Source organism: Hippichthys cyanospilos, chromosome 4, assembly GCF_059441005.1.
Source record: "Hippichthys cyanospilos isolate Australia breed blue-spotted pipefish chromosome 4, RoL_Hcya_1.0, whole genome shotgun sequence".
Taxonomy (NCBI): Eukaryota; Metazoa; Chordata; class Actinopteri; order Syngnathiformes; family Syngnathidae; genus Hippichthys; species Hippichthys cyanospilos.
In genome coordinates, this window is record NC_142372.1 from 25042944 (window position 1) to 25062027 (window position 19084).

At 39.3% G+C, this 19084-nt stretch overlaps 1 protein-coding gene across 7 annotated transcripts in view; it reads left to right on the plus strand.

The window, feature by feature from the left end:
- Positions 1-19084, plus strand: part of LOC148425141 (serine/threonine-protein kinase BRSK2-like) — an 88767-nt gene that overhangs the window by 32864 nt on the left and 36819 nt on the right. For all 7 annotated transcript variants that reach the window (XM_088412726.1, XM_088412727.1, XM_088412731.1 and 4 more), the window contains exons 2-5: positions 2887-2981; positions 10132-10217; positions 12023-12163; positions 14478-14594. In XM_088412726.1, coding sequence (XP_088268852.1) covers positions 2887-2981; positions 10132-10217; positions 12023-12163; positions 14478-14594 — 439 coding nt within the window. The remainder of the gene's footprint in view (positions 1-2886; positions 2982-10131; positions 10218-12022; positions 12164-14477; positions 14595-19084) is intronic.

Here is a 19084-nt window from a genome sequence, read left to right on the forward strand (position 1 = left end):
TGTCAACAGTATCCTATGCTGGCACATGTGGCAAAGTGCCACCTGTATTCGTGCCACATTGGTGCCATCTGAAAGAGTATTCACAACGGATTGGGACATATTAACTCTGCATTTTTATTTTTTTTTAAACATGTTTAATGTTTGCTCAATGCTCATAGATGTCAATGTGTGACTTCAGAAAAAGAATGAATGGAATTTGTCTATTCTAATAATTACAATGTTTTTTTCAGTTTTTGTTAATATACTGTATATGCGACAGATTGTTTTTACAAATATTCCCCAACATATCGCAATATGTATTGGAATATGCATTTGATATATCCCAATATACTTTTAAGACACAATATCCAGCGCAAAAATGATTTCTGGTTTACACTAAATCAATGAAAAGAGTGTATATTATGGCTACCCTTGGACTAATGTGAAGTTAGTCTTGTAAAGAGGAAGATTTAGATTCATGTTAGTACCGTTTGTGATTGGGAGAACAGATCGTTTGGTAGCATGTACTAGATATAGCGAAATGAACAACATTCACTACAGAGGCCATTCAGGCAAATACTTGTGAAAACGAGTAATCCATTGAATCAAATTGCTAGAATAACTTTCAGATATTGCTTTTGTGTGTACAATGATGATGTCCTAGAGTTGAGTGCATTGCTTGAGCAGTGACTCCATAGTGGCTTTCAGACCAAAAAAGCCAAGAACTTTGAATTCCTGATACCAGGTGTTCCTGGTCCTAATGAGTGTGGCCCCAAGAGTTGGCTTTCACACCCAGGGACATTGGGCAAGGTAGTTCAGATAGATGACATATGTTATAGTGTCAAGATCATAAACCATAAAGAGGGAAAATGGATGTCTTGAACACGCTAACCTGTCAGGGTCATTAAACTTATACAGTATCTCTCATGCATAGTTGTGAAAACAATGCCAGGTAGTCAGTGAACAACAAAATGCTATTCTAAGTTAGGATGAATACTATTAAATATTTCCTCCACAAGCTCAACCAGCTTCATACTAATAAGATGATATAGCTTCTTAGAACTGGGCAATTCTAAGCTACCAGTTGCTGATGCCTTGCTGATGCCTGCATTCTGCCAGCGCTTCTGCAATGTTCACAAATACTTTATTACATTAAGTACACGGACTGAGACAGACCGTCTGTACTGACCCCGAACGGCAGACGTAAATCTGCTTCAGACAATCACCGGTCCGTTGATTTTCTCAAGGCTTCGCATGCCGAAAATGCAGAAGTGCTCACTGAAGGACGGCATTCTGTCAGCAACTTGTTGCTTTGGCCAAGGATTGCTCAGCAATGTGCCCTATTTTTTCTTGGAGTTGGCATTGGATGTCCTCATCCCCATAAATACTCAGGAGAGTCTTTACCTCATCATCCATCTATCAGTTTTCTCTCTCCTTCGAGTAATTATATTAAACCGACCACAGGTGTGAAAGCAACTGCTGATTCATGTAATGGCAGCTGTTGATTGAGAGAAAAAAAAAAAAAACACACCTACCCAAAACAACACACCCCCAAGTTAAACCAACCATTCAGCATTCTTTAGCAGCCAGGTGTCAAACTCAAGGCCTGGGGGCCAGATCCGGCCCGCCACATCATTTTTTGTGGCCCGCGAAATGCTCATTTGACTTCAAGATTCTGGCTAGAATACCAAATTTGCAAGTTATCTTCAGCTTTTAAGATTTTTTTTTTTCCCCCAAACTAGGTAAGTGTGTGACGAATTCACTTAAAATTTGTTTGACTTCACAGTCATAGCAGCCCTCAGACAGAAACTATAACTACAAATACAATAAATGAGTTTGACACCCCTGCTTTAGCGCAACAAGACCTGCCTTACACTTCCTGGTACGTACGCACTTAAAAAGACCCTATTGGACCCAAAAGAAGACCTACAAAGTTTTCTTTTCTGTGTTTGAAAGAGAGAACTACTCAAACTCCCATGGTACAGAACGTTTTTGATTTGAAAGGCACTTATGTCTCAAAGAGGAAGGCCTTCACCCAGATCTCACTAAGAAATTCTTGGCATCTGAAAGTGTTCATTGTGAAAGTGGTGAGTTGAGTGGTGTCAGTAAAGCAGAATGTACGCAATGATTCACAATGTCTGCAGTGCAATTTGAGAACTGAGAAATCTATACATTGATTTCTCTGGTGCTGCTCTCCAAGCCGAGTTGGCACAACTCGACAAATATGGGAACTTCCCTGGATTGGCTGTATAGTTGGATGCCATATTTAAATCAAACTAGGAGTACAGATATGCTCAAAGTTCCTAGTTATTCACCAAACAGCCCACAACAACTGAGCAGCTTTGAAACAACAAAGCTCATATTTGGCCTGAGCTTATGTTTGCAGGCTGTAAACTGTGCCGCAGGGGACTGAGTATCAATGTTTCCTATTGTGTGCCAGTGGAGTGCAGTACTAACACATACTTGCAGCGGTAATGTACTTTCATGACTTCTTTGTGCACTTTGATTTGTTTTTCTACCAGAACTGAGAATTTCACATTTTTATTTTCTTTGAGATGAAAAATCTCATATAAGACGACCTCCAACATACAAATATTTTAATCAAGACAACACGTGCACATTAAAACAACACATACAACACGTTTCTGCCCACAGTAACCAACCACCTCCCTCATCAGGCTACAACATTTTTAATAGAGCACATTGTTCTACAATCACCCATGAGAATCTGGATAGTGTAATAAGTTTAGAAAATAATGTAAAACTTTTGATCGGTCCTTGTTTTTCAGTTATTTAAACCATCATATTTATAACCATCTTTAATGCAGGATTCAAAGCAAACAACCAAACCTAAAAATGAGATTATTTTATTCTGGGTCCAAATCTGATATCATGTTTCTATTGCAGGACTTGTCAAGCTGGGTGTCCATTGTGTCACATGCCAGAAGGTTGCCATAAAGATAGTCAACAGAGAAAAGCTCAGCGAGTCTGTTCTTATGAAGGTAAGACACTAGCACAAAATATGAGTGGGTTAGGGCTGCACGATTCTGAAAATAATAATCATGATTATTTTGGTCAAAATTGAAATCGCGATTTTTCATCATGTTTGGTCAAACGTGTATTTATTGCCTTTTTTTTTAAAACAAGCAGTATATAAACAAGGCTTCAAGGCTTGATACTTAAAAATAATAATAATAAAAAACTTAAATAAATAAATATTGTATATAATAATTAAGACAAATTCACCAAAGACATGGCAAAACTTGGCACACAGGGCAACACAGCTATCTTACTTGCTGAGTGCAAACCAATGACAAAAATGAAGCCGACTTAGAACCAAGTACATGATTTACTTTTAAGCAAATTTTAATCAATTAACAGTCAAAATGTAATTTTCAGTCATTTGAAACCAAATTTATTCCAATTTTTTGAAAATCGTTTTTTTTTTTTTTTTAAATGCATCTCAATTGACAGCTACCACAGTATATATTAGGATCCAGGTGAGAAACTCAACACCATTTCATACTGGTAAATAATATATTAACACCATTTCTCACTGGTAAATAATATATTAGGGTGAGAAAAGCAGAGGCTTTTGTCATGCAAACATGTGGGAAATGTTGCCATCTACAGGCCTTAAAGGTGGAATAGAAAGCTGAAATCTCGAGAGCGCACCGTGAAGCCAACTTCAGAGTCGTCAACGCATCCCGCTCTCTCAGTTGAAGCTGCTCCTTAACAGTGTTCCCTCTAAGCTGCGTGTGTGCGCATTTGCACACTGCTCGAACAATCTCAGCGCACAAGAAAATCTATGCTACACATAAAACAAAATGCAATATAAACATTAAATAATATTTAATATTAGACCTCATCTTATCTAATTACCATTTTGCATTGTGACACTGAGTGACAAGTGTCCAGCCAATGATACGATAAGTTTCACTTACACTCTTCAGCCAATCATACGCATTGACATTGCTCGCATATGTTCCTTGCATACACTCCGTGCAGGTTAGCTAGCTAACAACAGTGCGGGTTTAAGAGATGCAAATGCTAACTGCTTTTCCTGGCGAAACGAATGAGCATCGACACTCACGAAGCCAATGTAAAAAAGAAATGCGTTTCTTTTAAGATGGAATGGCTGTTGCAGTACAGTGAACCCTCGTCTATCGCGGTAGATACATTCCAGAACCAGCCGCGATAGCTGAAAATCCGCAAAGTAGCGCTCCCACTTTTCACATTAAAAGAAATAAACAAAAAAAAAACACACTTTTTTATTGTTTTAAACGTGAAAAGTCGGCATGCTATACATATTATTTAAGACAAATATTACTACAGTACACATATGTACTTAAATCTTTAATCATTAAACTTTATACACAGTACAGTAGCGAACTGTTCCCCTTTTCCATTGAAGTCTCCTGCAGCTGCAGTCATATTAGCAGCGGCCCGGACGTTGAATTAAAGTCTAATCTGTACATTATTAAAGATGATCAAAACGGATAGTTTTCACTTGAAATGCCGTTTTGTTATAAAAGAAATCTAGGTAAGAGATTTCCAATAGTCTGGTGAACGTCTGCTGCTTACTGTGTCTCTCTGTGCCTCAAAAATGTGTGTGTGTGTGTGTGTGTGTGTGTGTGATGCCCACTAAAGTGTCATCACATTAGTGTGATTGTTTTATTTGGTTTCAGTATTTTGAAAGTGTGTCTATTTTATGTATTCTTCTTTTAAGACCCAGTCTCTGATTGTCTTTTGTATTCGCTCCAAGAGCAATACATCTTTTGTACACCAGGTGACAGTAACTCTGTTTACCTGTCTCTAATCCTGACGGTGTGTGAGAGGCCCTAATGCATGCGCAGCCGGTCTCCTTTAATAGTCGGAGATTCGGCGAAACCAGTCGTGCATATTTCTCTGTCTCCATCTATCCAACATTTCTAACCTGTTTACAGTTCGGTACTCCTTCACACATCACTCAGAGAAATCACTTGATCCTTATGTCTCGTTTGAGAATGTTTGTGTGTATTTTAGTGTCGCAGAATTTATTTTATTTTTTTCTTAAACGAGAACTTTTCATAAACGAGAACATATCACCGGCGATTTCCTTCTCTTTAATCCATAATAGAAGAAGCCTCTCCATTTTGTTGTTGACCGAGGTACGTCCCCTGGCAAGGAAAGTCTTGCCCTTAGAAGATTGCTGAGCGGTTACGGCCATACTCACTAGCAAGGTTAACTACGCGTGCGCCTCCTTCGTATATTTTTTATTATCTCCTGCTTGGTTTCTATTGTCATCATCCTCTTACTTCTTCCCATACTGCCACTTGCAATTTGAGAAGCCATGTCTAACAGATAAAGTTTGCAAAGTCTTCACAACACACCGACCAGCTGTGCCATCAAGCTAGATGAAGGCGTTCGGCCAATAGCATATCGGGCATTTCTGTGATTGACGTGACGCCGGCCAATAGCATATCCGCATCTCCATGACAGACCGTGACTGTGACCTTAATCGTCCAATAGCATATCGGCATCTCCATGACTGAGAACGTGACTGTGACCTTAATCAACTAATAGCATATTGGCATCTCCGTGACTGAGACCGTGACTGTGACCTTATAAGACCAATAGCATAGCGACGTTTCCGTGACATGCGAGAATAGTTATTTTTGTTGATGCAGCAAAGCGGAAAAATAGTGCAGACACACTGACCAGCATGTTGGATTGTTCGTAAGACGGGGGACAAAAAACGCCGCGGTCCACGTTCGCAAAATGAAAAATACGTAAAACAGGGAGTTCGTAAACCCGGGGCCCACTGTATATAGGTCTTATATAGGTCTTAAGATGGTACAGAAGTTTGAAGTCAGTTAGATGAAATCTCCTTTACAAGGGCATAAAAGGTTGTTTGACCCTTGTAAAGTTGGCTAAAATTGTACATTAAAATACCCCTAGCACATGTCACGTACATCCTGGAGTGGGAGTCATTCTGAATGACAACAGGACGGGATGGGAGTAAATTATGGTGGGGTGGTCTGTCTGTGTATAAACTGTGAACTGGATCACAATTTTTGTGAGTTGGGTTCCCCCCTTCCCTATCTTTTGGATGGTACAGCCATCATGACAACAGATGGCACTTGTATGAAATGTCCCAATTCATCACTGGTCATGCCTCTCAACTCTGGACCACGATTCAATTAAATGGGGATTTAGAGACTGAGCTTTTCAACTTGAGTCAATCCTCATAATTCATTAAGAGCCAGCTATCACGCATTGGGTGTTAGTGGCGGGAGAAAGAAAGACAGAGCTGTGGTAAGAGTCAGGAACTCAGGAACCCATAGTAGACAGCATAAGAGTAGGTATCTGCCTCATGGTAAAATTGCAACTACCAGAAGTTTAAAACCTCTAAAGATAATCTTACAATCCAAAGTTACAATACAAATGTTCAGTGGTGTTACATTTTCAATTGTCTTCTATTCTTCATATTACAAAACAAGTCACTGCATTTATACTGGAAATAAATTAAAACTCAGTGCTCATTTTACCTCTAGAAACTGTTGGATCCCTGGGACTCGCAATATTAAAAAGTTATGGGTCCCAACATAAATGGTTGGATTCCACAAAATTGCACAATAAAAAGGGCAAGGTAAGTTTTAGGTTCATTTCAGGTGCATTAACAAGTCGTGACCAAAAACCAACAACGTCATAGTAAAATGTATTAAAATATACAATAAACTTAATATGTCACATCCATCTTTATGTCACCTTAATTATGCAAACAGTTGCCGTTGCTTTCTGCTTCAACGTGTCTGTTTTGTTCCTCTTTCAGAAACATTTCAATTTTGCTGTTTACCTTCTTATGGAATTATATACTGTATGTGGCAATATCGGGAATATATGGTATTTGTGCCATTATCGTGAGATATTGAGCGAGAGAGGATAGATTTTAAGCGCAGAAAAATCAATTGAGCGAGCAAAGATCAATTTTGAGCGAGCAATGAAAGATTTGGAGCTCAGAAGATTTTGCTCGTCTCTCTCACACAACTTGTCATTCTGCGCGCTCAGCTTGGCACACGTTGCGGTTGTGCCAGAAAGCCAGCCAATCAGAGCTAGCAAAAATACACCCATTGACTGTTTGGTCTCCAATTTGTGTGCTTAGTCTCCAATTGTCTGCTTATTACGCTCACCTGGAAAAAGCAAAGGCGATATTGTCGCACCAACTTTGGGCGAGGGAAGGTGGACTTCTTTGGAAACAATGTACAAGCCACTGAACATAACAAGCATTATAAATGGAGAACAAAGTCAATCAGTGTACTTTTGCTAGCTCTGATTGGCTGGATTTGAGGCACATTCATAACATGTGCTAAGCTGACCCTAACCCTAAGAAGGGACAAACTCAAACTTACACAGAGTCAGAGGTTTACCGAGATAGAAGAGTATGGTGAGCGAGCAAAATCTTTTTCTGCTCTTAAAATCTGTATTTGTTCACTCAATGTATTTTCTGTGCTCAAAATTCGTCATATTTTGATGTAAAAAAAGATGCATCGATGGACGCATGTTGATTTGAAGGGATGTGTCGCTATCAACAGTGATGTGTCTCGGATGGGTTACAACAACTACATTGAATAGTGACATTTTCATATTGATTGATAATTTTCAGATTTTTAAAAAAATATATCAATACTTATACTGTGTACCTTCCATTTTAAAGTTCTGTTCAAAATTACTTAATGATCTTTGGCAATTTACTTGGGAACACAAGAAAGCGTACAAAGGGAGGGAAGGGGGGAGACGGTATCAAACTGTGTGAAAGACTGCATGCGCAAACCTGTGTATTTGCAGGTATAATTACTGCATTTGTCTTTTTCCAAGCCCTCACCTGCCAGCATCAACAATTAAATGAACAGTACATTGTAATTTGAGATTTTGCGCCATATTGTTTCCTAAAATATTGTCTACTGTCGTGAATGACACTAATTCTAGATGTTATCTGATAATCTCTCCCAGATAAGTCTCCACAAAGATGGAGAATTGCAACAATTTGTAACCATATCTTTTGCATAAAATTACCGTAGATCTTTTACTCACCTTTATTCAGTACAGTAATCCCTCGCTTCTTTGAGCCTCCCCTATGCGCCCTCAGTGCATTGTGGATGTTTTTTTCATTGAAAAAAAAAAACACTATTGAAACTAGTGAAGATTTCCTGCATGCCAGACAGAGGAGTAACTATAAATGTACTTGGCATGGGCCCTCACCGGATGTAGTACGACTGTATATACAAATGTAATTAATTCTTAAAATATTAAACCTTATGCAGTAATTGTACTGTTATCCCTTCCCATCCCTTTGGTTGTAGTCTCACGAAGAGCGGCGTTTATGTTAGCAGTGCCCGGAGCTCTTATTAAAGCGATTTCCAATGCTCTGGTGCATCGCTGCTTTTTCCTGCTCTTCCTTAGTGTCGACCTAAAGGGCACTCCTATAAAACAAGTGATTGACTCGTGGCAACCAATGAGGGCAGGAGTAGATTACAACAAGTGCCAGTCTCCCCCATGAAACTCACACACGCTGTTAAGTAGACGCAAAGGAAGAGCAGGAAGGAGCACTGGAGTGATGTAAAACTCTAACCTAGATTTTTTTTGTAATAAATAGGAATGTCAAGTTTTAACGCTGATTGTTGTCATATTTGGTTAGCTACAGCTTTACTCTAATTAGACTTATAGGCGCCACTAATATAACCATGGCTGTCCATGACACTACAGCCAAAGGGATGGGAATGGAAAGGATAACACTATAGTAACTGTTTAAGGTTTAATCGTTTAAGATTTAAGTCAATATATGTACTGCAGTAATATTTTTCTTAAATAAAATAAGTAAAATATATATACTTTTCATTTTTTCAAAATTTAGATACCCACATACCCATGCATGAAAATCCGTGATGCAACTTTGCGGTTTATCACTTATTGCATAGGGTTAGGGTCGCTTAGGGTTAGGGTTTCCGGTCCCTATTACCCGCAAAAAAACGAAAGATTTCTGTAGCTTGCTTGTCCATGTTTTTAAATGTGGTCAGAACAGGGTTAGATGCTGTTAAACCTTTAATATAGCAATCAATATGTGTAAATTATTTAAAAATGCAACCATCTCTTCGCAAGTGGACTTGCGATTTCATTCATCCAGGCTGGCACCTGGGGAGTTCGCCCTTGCCGGCCACGACACAGATATAAGCAAAACACTTCCTTGAATTACATTTACTGCGCACTTGGCTGCCTTAACATGCTGATAAGGCATTAAACGTCCTATTTGCACAACAGTGCAAGTGAGCATGAACCAGTTTGCAATCGTTGCATATTTCTGAACCTTTGCTTAAAAATAAAAAAGTGGTAATATAAAGCATGCTTACGTGTTTTCAACTAGATACAATTTGCACAACTTGGCTAAATGGGAAACCTGTTTTTGTTCAGTCAAAAACAGTTCTTCCACTTTGATAATGCAGCCTGACTGTTTTCTTCTCTCGTTACTCGGTCCCCCTTACTAACCAAGAATGGGCTGTCAGAATACAAGGATAATGTAAATAAATTTCGGTGACATACTAATTTAATTGTTTGAACTGTGTTTAACTGCATCTCTACCCTCTTGTATGGGTGACAAGTTTGTGCAAGCCCTAGGGTGGGTACCACATAAATGCATCAAAACTGAGTGGTTCAACTGTATGCGATAATTTAGAGTGTCTTCCTGCCCCCTCCAACCTCTCTTCCTTTCAACCCCTATAAAAAGAATTACTGCACATTAAGTAACATATAGGGCATAACAGAGTTAAATCTTTGTAATTTGGGAGGCACAGAGGTGCCTGACTGTTACACTATTGGGGTGCAATTATCCTCTGCCATGCAAAACAGTGAACATGGTTTCAGCAGAGGTATGAATGAGGGTGATCAAATTTAATAGGAATTCATGTGGTTCAGCTAATGTTTAATCACTAGTTTGTACAATGACTGTGTGTTTGTCACTCATTTACTTAAATCTTTCATTTTTAAACCTTATACAGTAACTGTTTTGTCAACAGACAGTCTTCATTTTCTATTCTTAAGAGTGTGTGGAGGAGGGAGGACTCTGAGGACAAGTTGTGTTGTCCTTTGCCTGATATGCACGTTTGTTTCCTTGTCCAGGTTGAGCGGGAGATAGCTATTCTGAAACTCATAGAACATCCTCATGTATTAAAGCTCCATGATGTCTACGAAAACAAGAAATACCTGTAAGTACAATTGATATATTTCTTGTTATACTGAATTGGTACATACTAGAGGTGTGCCAGAAATTGATTCTTATAAGAATCGATATTTCTCAGTCACTGCGATTTAAATCGATGTAATATGTCCCTAAATTAATAATATGTATAAAATCATATTGATCTGCTTCCTTACGGCTTCCATACTACATCGGATGCACGCTGTGCCGTGCCCAATTTGAAAGTCAAGCCTTGCGCGGCAGAATGCACAACCGCAAACAATAGAGCAATTTCAACTGCCAGTCCTCATTGAATGGAATCTTGTCGCATTTTGCATACTTGTGTGACACACAAAAGCCACGGATGTAAATGCAACATTTCACTCCACGACTAACAAATGGAGTTTGATGATCACGAATCTGGTGATAGTGTAAGCATTAAATGTGTCTTTTCTATATCGCGGATGCAAATCACTTTGAAGCCGTGATAAATACTCTATTTCTGCATGGCTGTTGTTGATCGATTTAATTGATCAACAATGACAACACAGCGTTTCAGCATCACTAGGAGACAGAATAAGGATGAATCTTGGTGATACTGCAAAGATGAATGAACACAGTTCTCGTAGTGTTCTTAAAGTGACACTGTGTAAGATTTAGACAGTTATTCATCTAAAACACAGCTGTCAAACTCAAGACCCGGGGGCCCACCACATCATTTCATGTGGCCCGTCAAGTGCTAATTATGACTTACCGTGTTTCCCGCACTATAAGGCGCACCGGATTATAAGGTGCACCATCAATTATTAATATACTTTAAAACTTTTTCCATGTATAAGGCGCACCAGATTATAAGGCTCACCCTCAATTAATGACACATTTTTGAAACTTTTTCAATCACAATATAGTAATACTCATAGCAATAACAATAATAACTCAAATAATAACTCTAAACTCTCAATAGCGTAACTCAATGTCAATATGAGCAACCTTGTTCAACTGTAAACACACAAAAGAAACAGGTAAAGCTTACTTTATCACTTCATTTCCCATCTACAAATCCCAATTTCAATATTGATCCATATATAAGGCGCACCCGATTATAAGGCGCACCATCAGCTTTTGGAAAAAAAAAAAAGGCTTTTAGGTGCGCCTTATAGTGCGAAAAATACGGTACATTATGTGGTCCGGCAACTATGACTTCCAAGTTTCTGCCTAGAATGCAAAATGTTCAAGTTGTGTTCAACTTTTGTAATTTTTTTTTTGTTATCAATGCCCCCTTTGAACAGTTTTTAGCAGCATTTTTTTTGAAGTATGAATGTGTGAACATCATACGTAAAATTTATTTGACTTCACAGTCATAATGGCCCTCCAACAGAAATTATAACTATAATGTGGCCCATGGTAAAAACGAGTTTGACACCTCTGATCTAAAATGAATAAATTAAATTAATTATAAATTTAAAAAACTTGCAAATAATTGTGTTCTTAACGACCAACAGTATGTTTTAAATATAATCGTAGTTCTAGTTATTGTGAAATTATATTAGATGGGGGGTGGCACTCCTCTGAAGGTCGCTATGTCTGTTATAGCTACGGACAGCATGAGCAGAAGTGTTTTTTTGCTGCATTTACCATAATGCCCCTAAAACTCCCACAGGTGCAAGGAAAAAAGTATACATTCCTCCTAGTATGTCCTATAGTATAATTATCAGTGCAATCCCAAAACACGTGGCATGCAAAAAAATGCAAAATGCATTCTTTGCATATACAGATAAACATTTGCGGTGACCAAAAATTCAAAGCATCCCTAGTAATCTTCCCTCTTTTCAGGTATCTGGTGCTAGAGCATGTGTCCGGTGGAGAGCTTTTTGACTACTTAGTGAAGAAAGGCCGACTGACGCCAAAAGAAGCTCGAAAATTCTTCAGGCAGATCATATCAGCCCTGGACTTCTGCCACAGCCACTCTATATGGTGTGTTGCATTTTATATCAATTTCACAATGTTAAATAACTGGGTCATTGCAGAAATGGAGGCCATTTGGGCTTCTAAATTTTTCAAAAGTAAACCTTCACTTTGCTGATTTTCTCCTACACGTTGATCAGTAATGGGTATAAGCTATCATAGGCTTGACTATTCCAAGCTTACAGATCATTCATCCATCCATTTTCTAAAGCCGCTTATCTTCACAAGGGTGGCAGGCTTGCTGTTGCCTATCCCAATTGGCTTTGGGCAGTTGGCGTGGGACACCCTCAACTGGTTGCCAGTCAATTGCAGGACACACAGAGACAAACAACCATTCACACACCCAATCACCTAAGAACAATTTAGTATGTCCAATACATCTGCCATGCATGGTTTTGGAGTGTAGGAGGAAGCTGGAAAAACCCCACACAGGCTTGGGGAGAACATGCAAACTCCATACAGGAAGGCCAGAGCTAGCTGTATTTGAACTCGATTCCCTAAAATGTGAGCCGGACAAGAGAGATAGCAACGAAACACATAATCTCTCTGGCTGGCTTGCTGGTTAAAACTCTTGACTCTTGAGATTTTATTTGGCTATTACAGCGTGTGGAACAAGAGAAAAATGTCATTTTAGAGAGTACTCCAGACTTATTTAGCATGTGAATTATTTTCAAGCATTCTTTTCAATTTTTTTTTTCAGTTTTTTTTTTTCAGTTTTTTTTTAAAGATTTGGTCTGAGGACAAGTAAATTTACTCAGAACCTGCACGTTTCAGTATTTTTCATGTGGATTATTTCAAACTTGATGGGTGGAACTCGGCAATCCGCTAATTGAATTGGCAATATATCATGATTTTGAAAATCACAGTCAACTGGTAAATTATTTTCCTTCCCGCGTCATCTGCACTGTATAACGGGACCTTAACCTCATTGGGTATCATACGTGAGTCCGCCTCTGTTGCAACAGCCAATACATTACTGCTGTTGTCCACTTTCTGCTACTGTGACTAACTACAGTGGGTAAAATGGCTAACATGCTAGCATATGCTACTTTAGGAGTGTGTTTTATGTGATATCGTTCGAAGCAGGGCGTGAGCTGTCTTGCAAGGTGGAGGGTGACTCAAGGCCAACAAATCAAGCTTTTCCCCCTCCCAAACAAACCAAGTCCAGTGCGTGGGAAGATTTTGGCTTTCAAAAAAGGAGCTTGTGAGAGGAAAGAGAGCGAGAGAGACACAGAGCCAGCCTATATGTGGCGTGTGTGCACGTGTGTGGATGTGCACGCACGTGGGTGTGTGTATGCGTGTGTGCGTGTTTGTGTGTGTGTGTGTGTGTGTGTGGTATAATTATATCTAAACCTGTATCCTTTTCTACTATTAACAAAAGAAAAAAGCAATAAGTCAATTTTCAACAACTGTTATAATATTTTTTACATTGTTTATACAGGTCAGAGGTTAGTCTAAAACAGAAAAAAAAATAACCAAGTGCATCAAAGTGCCTGAAAAAAAATAAAAAAATTATGGCAATTACACTTCACATGACAAAAACAAAGGCATTTCCCTTGGGTCATCCGCACCCCCCTGGCATTATCCCTCTCGCCCCCCATTCCAGCATTTTGTAACAAATTCTGTTTTGTCTTTATTTTGTTTTAAAAATAAAACTTTTTTTAACATGGAAAAAATGGCTGTTTAGAAAAAATATTTCCAAATGATATATTTTTGAGTTGTAATTTCTATACTGTAATGCCGTGATGTTTTTGCTTAAGGTTATCCTATCATCCCATGCCTAGGTGGGACATAAAATCCTTTCAACAGGAAAGTGTAAGTTCAGACTTGATTTTCATACATACCCGTGATTTTAATATACAGGTGTATATAATTATAATTTTGGGTAGAATACGGACATCTTATGAAAAAGAAAATAGATAAGTTAATGCATGTATTTTTGTTCAGATTTTCACAACAGCACTGAGTTTCCACATATAATTTCAGGGTCAGGAAATTCTATATATATTTTCAAACGGTCTTTTAAAATGTAAAAATGCTTCACGGTTCTTAACTTCTATAAAATGGTTCTCCATTTCGCAGAAATAGGAAAATGCAGGTTTAAGTGAAAAAAATGAGAGAACTACTATCTTATACAGTAGGTGCACTGTGACTTCATTACGGGTCATGAATTTAGTCAGCCTCCATTACTGACGTTGACAAAGTGAGCTGGGACTAGTGAAGTTGTGTCTATATCAAACTAGTTCAGATATATCAACAAAAATTTTACACTTTTAAGATCTTAACCCTTTTCTTTGGTTGCTCTTTGTCTCCTCTTGTTCAGTCACCGAGACTTGAAGCCGGAGAATTTGTTATTAGATGAGAAGAACAACATCAGGATAGCAGACTTTGGTATGGCATCTCTGCAGGTCGGGGAGAGTTTACTAGAGACCAGCTGTGGGTGAGTGGTTGAATAGCATAAAGCACAAATGTTTGATTTGTTTTTTAAGTTCTTGTTTTTTATTTATTATTATTGTTATTAACTTAGTAGTTTAATCATTTTCTTTACAGATAGAAGCACATAATGTTACAAAAATCTGGAAACATTATATTATCTTTATATTAACCCCCCAAGAATAATGAAATACGTATTTTCAGCTTGTTTGACAATCACAAATACATACTGCTAGTCACACCACTTAGCTTAGTATAAGCCAATAGTATTATTTGCAAATTAATTGGATAGACTTTATGGAAGTCTTGACTTAATTGTAACATATTCCCTCCTGACTGATTAACCTTTGAATTCCACATACTACGTCTCTGCTGCGCCGCGCAGTGCATAACCTGACACAGGCATGTTCATTGAAAGAGAGTGGTCCGGATCTGGATTTACAACAAAAAAAGCACTCCGCACAGACAGGAGTGTCTTCACCTTTGCTGATTGATTGGATTGGATGAACCCAAAAGTGATTGGTTCTCCTTCTCTGTGCCATCGTCATCAACATAATAGCAAAGGCTTTCTCTCGCTTGCAGTGAGCGCACTAGAGAGACGGATAGATAGAGAGCGAGGGAGAGAGGGGGGGGAGTGTGAGAGAGATAGAGCGATTTACAGAGAGACAGAGAGAGAAAGAGAGCTAGTGACAGACAGAGCAAGGGTATTTGCGTCAGCATCTGCGTGCCGATAGGACGAAATATACTCTCATCGACATGAAATGTCAAAATCCATATTATAGTAATAATTAATACATATAATAGTTGAATGATTGATTTAACATAAATTACTATCACCCGATGGTAAGTTATTTTTAAATCAATCATTTTTTAAAAATATTGTCATATTGTCTCTAACACAAAAAGTTGAGTGGGGCACCAGAGTGGAAACGAGCAGCGAAACCTACACAATAAATTCTATTTCAATTCAAGAGCCTATGAATAAAAGCTTTAAAAGAATCCAAATGAAATTATCACTCACCAGAGTTGTTCACTTCTTGAATAGAAAGGATGCACGTTGATCTTTCTTCTGGGCAAACTTGTCAAAAACCTGGCCCATTGAATTTCTTGTAAATTATTCTAAAAGGTCCTAAAGGTAATTTAACATTTTTGCTCAAGTGGCAAAGTGCTAAATTTAGTCTTTATTAAAGCAATTACATCATTAATATTGATGAGTTGCTTTGAATGTCCTTTAGGTTACAATGAGAACTGAGCTAGCTTGATGCCACTATCCACCAAAACTGAACAAGTTTGTTATGTCTTGCATCTGACGTATGTCACTCAAATATTTTAATTGGCTGATTTCGGTTTCAGGACGCATGGCTGTCTACTGAGAGCAGTTATAGACATGCGCACAACGGTTTTGGTGACATGTCAACTTCAATGAAACGCTCATGGGCTGGCCCAATTTAGTCGCAGTTAGAGAAATTGGGTTTGGCTTTGGCAAAGCCTTTGGATTATGCCAAGTGTTTACAATGGAATTGTCTTGGTAACTTACTATAAATGGTAGTCATAATTATGAATATAATTATTCAGGATATTATTTATAGATTATTACGCTCTAAAGAGAAGACAATTATTTTGAGCCTGCAGTGCCCGGGCCCCACTGTCCCTAAATGCAGAGACACCACTGAAAATTAGAGTGGAACCCCGGTTTACGACGTCCCTGCCTTACGTTTTTTTAACCTTACGACGAAGACCGCGCCGTTTTTTTGTCCCTGTCGGGGGGGTGCTGCGGTCAACAGCGGCCAGAAGTGGCGCCAAATAACAAAGATCAAGCACAAACGGATGCACTGTTAAACAAAATCATTTCCAATACATCTCGGGGGCTGCCCACGCGGCCCGGTGCCAGTTGATCCACGGACTGGTACTGGGCCACGGACCGGTGGTTGGGGACCGTTGCCCTAGTGGATATGCTGTACATCTCAGTGCGAAGAGAAAGCTTGAGTATGAAAAGGTCAAGAAAATTCGGGAGATATTCTTTATTTATTGTTTCAATTTTAATTTGTTGGTGTTATTTTATTTCATTTATTTTCAAAGTTACGGAACGCCACTGATATAAAGTGATTCCTTGTTCCTTCGCGCCTCGCCTAGTAGGCGCGCATCGCGGATTTTTGTGGGGAAAAAAATATATATATTGTATATACACTGCTCACAAAACTTAAAGGAGCACTTTAAAGAAACACATTAGATACATCAGATCTCAATATGAAGTTGGATATCTATCCAATTAACGACAGGGCAATGTCTTAGTAACAAAAGGATGCCAAGTCTTTTAATGGAAATAAAGGTTTTCAGCCTACAGAGGGCTCAATTGTGTAGACATCATAAAATCAGAGTGAAATGAAGATGTGGCAGGCTCGTCCATTTTTTCCAAAACTTAACTTCTGCAACTCAAAATGCTTTTCAGTATCTTGTGTAGCCCCCACGAGCTTGTATGCATGCTTGACAACGTCGCGGCATGCTCCTAATGAGACAACGGATGGTGTCTTGTGGCATTTCCTCCCAGATCTGTGTGCATCCCTGAGCTGCTGTACAGTCTGAAGAGCAACCTGTCAGCGCCTAATGGACCAAAACATAATGTCCCAGAGATGTTCTCTTGGGTTTAAGTCAGGGGATCATGAAGGCCAATCAATTGTTTCAATCCCTTCATCCTCCAGGTACTGCCTGCATATTCTTGCCACGTGAGGCCGGGCATTGTCGTGCATTAGGAGGAAACCGGGACCTACTGCACCAGCGTAGGATCTTACAAGGATTTAATTTCAACACCATATGGCAGTCAGAGCACCATTTCCTAGGCAGGAGAGGTCTGTGCGTTCCTCCATGGATATGCCTTCCCAGACCATCACTGACCCGCCACCAAACCTGTCATGTTTAACAACGTTGCAGGCAGCATAACGTTCTCCTTGTCTTCTCCAGCCTCTTTCACGTCTATCACAGGTGTTCAGGGTGAACCTGCTCTTGTCTGTGAAAAGTACAGGGCGCCAGTGACGGACTTGCCAATTCTGGTGCCAGTCGAGCTCCATGGTGCTGGGTAGAGAGCACAGGCCCCACTACAGGACATCGGGCCCTCAGGCCACCTACATGAAGTCTGTTCCCGATTGTGTAGTTAGAGACATTCACACAAGTGGCCCTCTGGAGGTCATTCTGTCAGGCACGAGCACTGCTCAGCCTGGTCCTTCTTGCACAAAGGAGCAGGTATTGGTCCTGCTGAGGGGTTGAGGACCTTCAACGGCCCTGTCCAGCTCTCATAGAATTACCACCAGTCTCCTGAAATCTCCTCCATGTTCTGGAGATTGTGCTCGGAGACACATTAAACCTTCTTGCTGCAACACGTGTGGATATGCCATTCTGGAGAAGATGTACAATCTGTGCAACTTCTGTAGCGTTAAGGAATTGTCTCATACTGCCAGTAGAGGTAATCACACAAGCCAAAATCAGCATGAGTGGAAAACCAGCCAAAAAAGATCAAGAGGGAGAAACTTGAAATGACCTCCGCATGTAAAACCAGTCCTGTTTTAAGGGTTTTCTAATTGTTGCCATAGAACTGCACCTGTTGTTAACTCCATGAACACCAATAAAGCTGAAATTGATTAACTAGGCCCTCAGCTGCTTAACCAACCAGAAAATTATCAGACAAGTTTAATTCAATTCATGCAAGGCCCAGTGAAAATGTGTTCCTTTAATTTTTGTGAGCAGTGTATATTGCATTGCAGAGAAATGTGTTAGATAGGCGAGCAATCTATAAATGCACTTGTCACTGGCACTCCTTGAAAGTCGAACTTCTACTGTAGTACAAATATTTACTTTAATCCTAAATGATTAAACCTTATACAGTTAAATGTACTGGTATCTCTTCGCTTTTCCGTGTCTTCCGTATCTGCTGTTTAGCACGTCCTCGGACGTCCGACTAGAGCGAGTAACAAGAAGCTTACTAGACATGATTAAAACGCAGAGTTTACACTTTAAATTCCAATTCATTACAAAAGGCAAGAGGATCCCAAAGCCCAAAGCTTGCTTTCGTCTCTCCTGTGTCTCTCATGTAACCGCCTGTGTGCACTCAGCTTAGCACACACACACGCAAGCTCCGAACGTGCAAGTATGCACATTGATTGACAGCTTGGTTTCCGTGAGACGATCATGTGACTCATAGGCGTGCAGAGTGCAAACGCACACACCAGTCTGTATGCCTACAAAGACAGCAAGGGAGAAATGCACAGCTTTGGAAATCTGACTTTTACCTGGATTTCTTTTGTACGAAATTTCATGTGTATTGTTATGACATAAGAGGCTTCACTTTAATTCGATGTCCGGGCAGGTGCTCAAAAGAGTTCAAAAGATGGAACGTGGTAACTACTGTTCAGTTAGTGTACAATGCTTTTAAGATTTAAGTAAATATGTTTACAGTACTGCAGTAATATTTGTCTTTAAAAATATGCATAGAATGAAGACTTTTGA